Source organism: Bidens hawaiensis, unplaced genomic scaffold (assembly GCF_021521415.1).
Source record: "Bidens hawaiensis isolate Kalapana, Puna unplaced genomic scaffold, B.hawaiensis_p1.1 tig00006368_1, whole genome shotgun sequence".
Classification (NCBI taxonomy): Eukaryota; Viridiplantae; Streptophyta; class Magnoliopsida; order Asterales; family Asteraceae; genus Bidens; species Bidens hawaiensis.
This window is the reverse complement of record NW_027491426.1, coordinates 91,337-99,082: the sequence shown is the minus strand read 5'-3', so window position 1 is coordinate 99,082 and position 7,746 is coordinate 91,337. Positions and strand designations below refer to the sequence as shown.

Genomic DNA, 7,746 nt, shown 5'->3' with positions numbered 1-7,746 from the left:
CAATTGACATACAATACATTCCTGTCCTTACCCATACGCGTCCGAAGATACGTATTCATACCTTACTTTGCTCTTACTTCTATCACACATACTTTATATACATGCATATGTACTTACATACTTTCCTTCATAAAACCCTATGGTATACCATAAGCTATTCTATCTTAAACATCTCAAATATTATAAGGGTCTGGTCCCTAACATCTCAGATATTATAAGGGTCTGGTCCCTGTCATCTCAGATATTATGAGGGTCTGATCCCTGTCATCTTAGATATTATGAGGGTCTGATCCCTATCATCTCAGATATTATGAGGGTCTGGTCCCTATCATAAGCGCATACTTTACTTGTCTTATGTATATAATATTTACATACACATTCATTCACATAACCATCATATAGTAATAACATTCAATGCACGATCATACACGCATCATATACCTATCACTTAGGATAAGCATTTTAACTGCCATATAGGAGTATGCACACAGCCCCGAAAACATAACAAGGAAGTGGGGCTAGAACTCACCTGGAGCCGGTTTCTCTCACCGTTAATGGTAATGCCCTTCCTTAGTTGTGTACGGCTAACTGTACAATACATTATGCGTGTCAATTATCCATTACTACTACTTCCTACATCTAAGTTAATGAAACTCTCAACTAATGGGGGTCCGGGGGCAGCGCCCCTGGTAGCGGGGTCTAGGGGCGGCAACCCCTAGCAGGGTCCAAGGGGCAGAGCCCTGGCTGAGGTTGAGCTGCCAGGTCATATTGGAAAAATTTTATTCACTAACAGTCCTTTAACAAAAACGCATCAGAAAATGAATCGGGTCACATTTTAATAACAACTTAAACAATTTCGCATGGGAGGAATTTCGCATAGAATTTTGCTTCGCATAACTTTTTCGCTTCTCACGACTGAGTGAAGCGAAATACCTGTTTTGCTTCTCATGGATGAGCGAAGCGAAATACTTGTTTCGCTTCTCATGGCTGAGAGAAGCGAAATACCTTCCTTTCTTCGTTTTTACCATTTTAAAGCCATTTTACTTCATGACTCTTCCTCAGGACCTAATTTTTACTCTTTTTCAACTTTCGACACATTCTGACCCCATGCACCTGATCCTGAACCCATATCTCTCATAGTCCAAACGCCACCTTTTTATCTTAAAGTGCACCCGAGAGGTTATAACTTACCAAGTTTAGATTTTTCTTACATTTCACAACCCGATCTATTATTATATCTGTTTGCATGCCGATTCTAACCATAAAACTTAACCATTTAAACCGAAACCCACCTTTTGCTTCGGGTTCGAGTTCAGATCCGGACAATACGTAGATCTGGACGTGATTCTTGTTATTTGATGACGTCTACACACGAGATTCTTCCTTCCTTTTTTTTTACACGGATTTGGATCCAGAATGTAGAGAGAAAGTGTGTGTGTTCTTGAGTGTGTGTGTGTGGTGAAAGGTAACAAAATGGTAAAAGGGTGAAGGGGTTAGGCTTATATAGGGTGCCATGGGCCCCACAACCCACTCACAATTCCAAATCCAAATATTAACCAAACACTTAACACACGACTAACTTAACGACACACAGTTAATAACAAAACTTTCCGTCATTTACTATTTAACAAAAGTTGGATGTTACAAACTCCCAACACCAAATCGGTTCCCGAGTTCGACCATTATGAGTCCTACCCTAAAATCTCACACTCGGAAATTAAAGCACGGAACTCGAAAAAGAACAAACAAAGGTATAGAAACAGACTATTCGATCCCAAAAATAACTAAGAACAAAACAAACACACAAAACTCTAAAAGTTCCTAAACATGCTAAATTTTGATGGAGTTGATAGCTAGACTCACACTCCCCACACTTAGTTCATCGGGTGGAGGTCAACAACCTCCAGAACAGTCTTGATTGGCTCGCGCAAGCAGTGTTTCAAACGGTGACCGTTCACCTTGAAGATGCATCCATCCTCATGGCCGATTTCAACAATATCGTAATCAAAAACCTGTCTCACACTAAAGGGGCCAGACCATCGGAATTTCAATTTCCCGGGGAATAAACGAAGGCGAGAATTATAAAGCAAAATACGATCGACCACATGGAATTGTTTGTGGTCCTTCAACCGGGTGTCATGAAGCTTTTTGATTCTCTCCTTGTAAATTCTCGAAATTTCATAATCTTGGCCTCTCAACTCCTTAAGCTCATGCAAGTGACCAAACCTGTTCCTACACGCGCATGCTAGATCAAGATTTGCACTTTTCAATGCCCAATACGCCTTATGCTCGAGTTCAACAGGGAGATGACACGCTTTTCCATACACCAATTTAAATGGTGTCATACCAATCGGTGTTTTGTAGGAGGTATGGAAAGCCTATAGTGCGTCATCCAGTTTCTCGGACCAATCCTTACGGTTGGCTAACCGTTTTCTCCAAAATCCTCTTGATGCTCCGATTCGTAACCTCGACCTTCCCGCTCGTCTGCGGGTGGTATAGTGTAGAGAATCGATGTTGGACACCATACCGTGACAATGCCTTCTCCAATTGGCATTATAGAAATGTGTCCCTCGATCACTACTAAATGCTTTGGGAGCACCAAAGCGGGAGAACAAATTCTTCAAAAACTTCACCACCGACCTAGCATCATTTGTGGGCAAGGCTTGTGCCTCGGCCTATTTCAAAACATAATCAAAAGCTACAAGGATGTAACAGTGGCTAAAAGAAGTCGGGAAAGGTCCCATGAAATCGATGCCCCATACATCGAAAACCTCACGGACCTGAATCGGTCGCTGGGGCATCTCGTCTCGTGATGAGATGTTGCTTGCCCTTTGGCAAGCATCACAAGACTACACCATGGCATGAGCATCATGGAAGATGGTAGGCCAGAAGAATCCGACATCAAAGACCTTCTTCGCTATGGATGTGGCTCAATGGTGTCCTCCAGTCGGGCCCTCGTGGCAGTGTCTCAAGATTTTTCGAGCTTCATCACCATACACACATAGCTACGCACGAGCTGATCGGCACCGACATGAAACAAGTAACGATCCTCCCAAAAATAATGCTTAACATCAGAAAAGAATTTCTTCTTTTGCTCGTGAGTAAGACCCTTAAGCATGATCCCACTTGCAAGAAAATTTGCAATGTCAGCAAACCAAGGATGCTCCTCATCACGCGTCTCGATATGCATGAGGAACTCATGGGGGAAATTGCCATTTATATGGAACCCCACTTGTTTCAATGAAGCTGAGCACTCAAGATGAGAGAGGTGATCAGCCGCGATATTTTTGGCACCCTTTTTATCACGAATCTCAATGTCAAACTCCTGCAGCAACAAAATCCAACAAATAAGTCTCAGCTTCGCATCTTGTTTACTGAAAAGATAACGAAGGGCTGCATGATCCGTGAACACGATGGTCTTAGAAAGGACAAGATAAGACCGAAATTTATCGAATGCGAAGACAACAACAAGGAGTTCTTTTTTAGTGGTCGTGTAATGCTCCTGCGCATCGTTCGATGTCCTATTGGCATAATAAATTCGGTGAAAGTGCTTATCTCTCCTTTGACCTAAAACCGCCCCAACTGCAAAGTCACTAGCGTCACACATCAACTCAAAAGGTAAGGACCATTCAGGGGCAACCATGATAGGGGCATTTACCAATTTCTCTTTCAACAGCTCGAACTCCCGAAGACATTTGGAGGAGAAAATGAATGAGGCATCTTTCTCAAGGAGTTTCGTCATCGGGCGGGCGATTTGGGAAAAATCCTTCATGAATCGCCGATAGAATCTCGCGTGACTGTGAAAACTCCTAATATACTTCACCGAGTTTGGTGACGGAAGCTTTGAAATGGTATCAATTTTGGCTCAATTAACCTCAAGCCCTGCCTGTGAAGTCTTATGCCCTAACACAATGCCCTCCTTCGCCATGAAGTGGCATTTCTCCCAATTAAGCACAAGGTTGGCTTCCTCACATCGAGCCAACATTCTCTCCAAATTTCTCAAACTATGGTTAAAAGAACTCTCGAGCATAGAAAAATCGTCCACGAAAACCTCCATGGAGTCCTCGATCGTATCATGAAAAATTGCCACCATACATCTCTGAAACGTGGCTGGGGCATTACACAGTCCAAAGGGCATCCGCCGGTAGGAGAATGTGCCATTGGGACATGTTAATGTCGTCTTCTCCTGATCCTTAGGAGAGATGGGGATCTGAAAATATCCCGAAAAACCGTAAAAAAAAATAGAACATCTTTCTCAACAGTCTCTCCAACATTTGATCAATGAAGGGCAGTGGAAAATGGTCCTTCCTCATGGAGTCATTGAGTTTGCGGTAGTTAATTCAACCCTCCATCCCATGACGGTACGAGTGGGAATCAACTTGTTTTTCTCATTCACGACAACCGTCATACCGCCCTTTTTCGGGACAACCTGCACCTAGCTCACCCATAGGGAATCAGAGAGTGGATATATCAATCCAACATCGAGTAGCTTGATGACCTCTTTCTTCACAGCGCCTTGCATATTTGGGTTGAGACGCAGCTGGTGCTGCACCACAGGTTTATTCTCTTCCTCCATCAAGTTCTTATGGGTACAAAAGGATGGACTGATCCCTTTAATATCCATGATCTTCTAGGCGATCGCGTGCTTACGCCTTTTGAGAACCATGAGCAATTTAACCTTCTCCTTGCTCGACAAACTCGCAGAAAAGATAATAGGCAACCGGGACCCATCCTCCAAAAAGGCATACTCCAAATGAGATGGAAGTTCCTTAAGCTCGATGAATGGTGGGTCCACAACGGAAGGTTTTGCTTTAGGCTCGGCAATGCGATCAACATTCTCAATCCTTTCTAGACACTCAGGAGGCTCGTGATCTACACCACAGACCAACTCCTTGAATAGAGGTCCACTGACAAAGTCAGAGACCTCTCTGACACACAACTGAGTATCCAAAGAGTCCTCCTCACACATGTCCTGTATGTTCTCACAAATGCAAGAATCGATGGTATCAATGAAGAGTACGTCATCATGATCCTATGGATCGCGCATGGATCTCCCAATATCGAAGATCACCTCCTCGTTTCCAACTCTAAGAGTGAGTTTGCCGGTGCAGACATCAATGAGAGCTCTAGCAGTGGCTAGGAAGGGACGGCCAAGGATAAGTGGCAAGTTTTTATCCTCATCCATGTCTAAGATCACAAAGTCAACATGAAACACAAATTTATCGATTTTCTCAAGCATATTTTCAACTATACCTCTCGGGTATTTCACTGAGCAGTCGGTAAGTTGGATGCTCATGCGAGTAGGCTTAGGCTCACCTAGGTCTAGCTTTGCAAAAATAGAATAGGGCATTAAGTTTATGCTAGCACCTAGTTCGGCTAAAGAATTACTAACCGACAAACTACCGATCCAACATGGAATGGTAAAACTGCCCGGATCGGTCATTTTTTTTTGGCAATTTATTCTGAATGACCACGAAACACTCCTCATTCAAAGTCACACAAGAAAGCTCCTCTAATTTCTTCTTGTTCGAGAGGAACACTTTTAGGAACTTAGCATACTTATGCATTTCTTTCAATGCATCGATAAAACGGAAGATTAATGTGATGCTACTTAAAAAGATTTAAGAATTTCTCGTACTATCTCTTCCATCTTCTTCTTCTTCAAACGGCCTGGGTATGGAATGGTAGGAACATAAGTCCTGACTGGCTCATTGGTTTGTGCGGTACTTTTTGGGGCTAGCCTCGGGCACCTCACCAGGAGTCTCAGTATCGATCTCATCGGAAATCGGTTTTGATGTGGAAACCGATGCGTCAACAGGAATGGTGGATCTACCACTGCTCAGGGTAATAGCCTTAGCCTCTGCATTTGGATTTCTCTCGGTGTTACTCGGAAGGCTACCCTGCGGTCTCTTAGCGAGGAGTTGAGCAATCTGTCCAACTTGGTTCTCAATGGTCTGAATGGACGCTTTCTGATTCCTCAACTCGAGATCGTGTCTCTTGAGAGTCTCATCAATCTTCAGGTTCCTCTGCTCAGCCAATTTGTTTGAGATATCGGTTTTAACCAAAAGCCGAGTCAAAAGGTTTTCAACACTATACCCCCCACCAGACTAACTACCACTGCTGGAATCTTGAAACTTAGGCTTTTGCTGGTAAGATTGATTTTGGGGTTAACTTTGGTAATTTGGCTTGGGGTCAAACCCCGGTGGCATTTGATTTTGATTTTGATTACCACCACCATCTTTCCAATAGAAATTGGGGTGATTTCTCCATCTCGGATTGTAGGAGTTGCTATAGGCATTGTTTTGGCGGTCTACAAAGTCAACATCCTCCACCACCATGGCATGCTGGCTCTGACTGGTCTAGTGTTTTTTTTCACACACCCCACAACGAGAGTTAGATTTGGCAAGATTGGATTGCATTGGTTAAATCTTTTGGTAAGGGCTTCTAACTGGGCGGAAACAAGAGTGCTAGAATCGACATGATGAACACCCTTAGAGGAATGAATACTATGAGGCGGATTATATGCTAAACTCTTCTTAGCAGTTCTCTCTCCAAGATATCCAGTGCCTCATTTGGGGTACACCTACCAAAATCTCCTCCCGCAACCTGATCAACGGCCTGCTTCTGCGCTCCGTATAAAGAACCAAAGAAAGTACATCATTGAAGCCCTCGACTCAAACATGATGAGGGCATTTTCTCAACAATGCCTTAAACCTCTCCCATGAAGCATGAAGTGACTCGTCATCATCAACACGAAAACCAGTGACGTTTTCATGGTATTTTGCAGTTTTATCGGGTGGGAAGTACTAAAGAAGAAACTGCTCAACGAATTGGTTCCAAGTGGTGATGGAACCGGAAGGGAGTGCCTCTAACCACTCCAAGGCAAACCAGCGAAGTGAGAACGGAAAAAGTCAGAGTTTCATGGCATCATCAGAACACTCATGATTTGAATGTCGCACATAATCGAAGGAAATGTGCATCATGAGCATGTGGATCCTCGTTCTGGAGACCATTGAAAGAAACAGAATTTTCGACCATATGAATAATACTCGACTTGATCTCGAAACTCACGGAAATATCGGGATGCTTGACGCTGCTGCCGTAACCATCTAGGGACGGTGTGGCAAAGCCGTCCATGTGACCTTGATCGTTTTGATCCGCCATTTCTTCAACTTCTACCTCGGGGATCGCTTCTTCCTCCACAATTTCGTTTTCAAAGACCTTGGAAGTTTAGCGTGCTCTCCTCCTCAAACCTTCTCGAAGATGTCGCTCGGGTTCAGAAAGGGGGGAAATAAGCTTAGGACCGGGCATGGTGGACATGCATCACCCGGAAGAAACGCGAAATGGAAACGAACAAGACACGAAAAAACTAGCTAAAAATACAAATAAAAATAACACAAGATGAATAAAAATGAAATAAGCTAAAATAACACAGAGTAAAAATATCAACTAGGCAAATCAATTACTCGTATCGTTTTCAAAAAATCACTCAGTCCCCGGCAACGGCGCCAAAAACTTGATGTTTGTGAATATATATATATATATATATATATATATATATATATATATATATATATATATATATATATATATTGGATAAAAGTTTCACACCAATCGGGGTTTTAAAAAGGGTTTTCACCTACTACCGAACCACACACGAAAGGCAAGTGTACCTATAGTTTGTAGCAAAGTGTCAGCAAGAACAAGTGTCAATCCGTGGACATGGTTAATTTTTTATACTAAATA

General features: G+C 42.9%; 1 protein-coding gene across 1 annotated transcript; it reads right to left on the bottom strand.

Moving 5' to 3' along the window:
• Positions 1-1,874: 1,874 nt before the first annotated feature.
• On the bottom strand, positions 1,875-2,345 carry LOC143632180 (uncharacterized). The gene has a single exon (XM_077100755.1). It carries the CDS (start codon positions 2,343-2,345, stop codon positions 1,875-1,877), a length of 471 nt encoding a protein of 156 aa, XP_076956870.1.
• Between the last annotated feature and the right edge of the window lie 5,401 nt (positions 2,346-7,746).

Bases quoted from the DNA above. Each gene is read 5' to 3' on its own strand.
- LOC143632180 (XM_077100755.1), bottom strand. From the start codon at position 2,345: ATGACACCATTTAAATTGGTGTATGGAAAAGCGTGTCATCTCCCTGTT.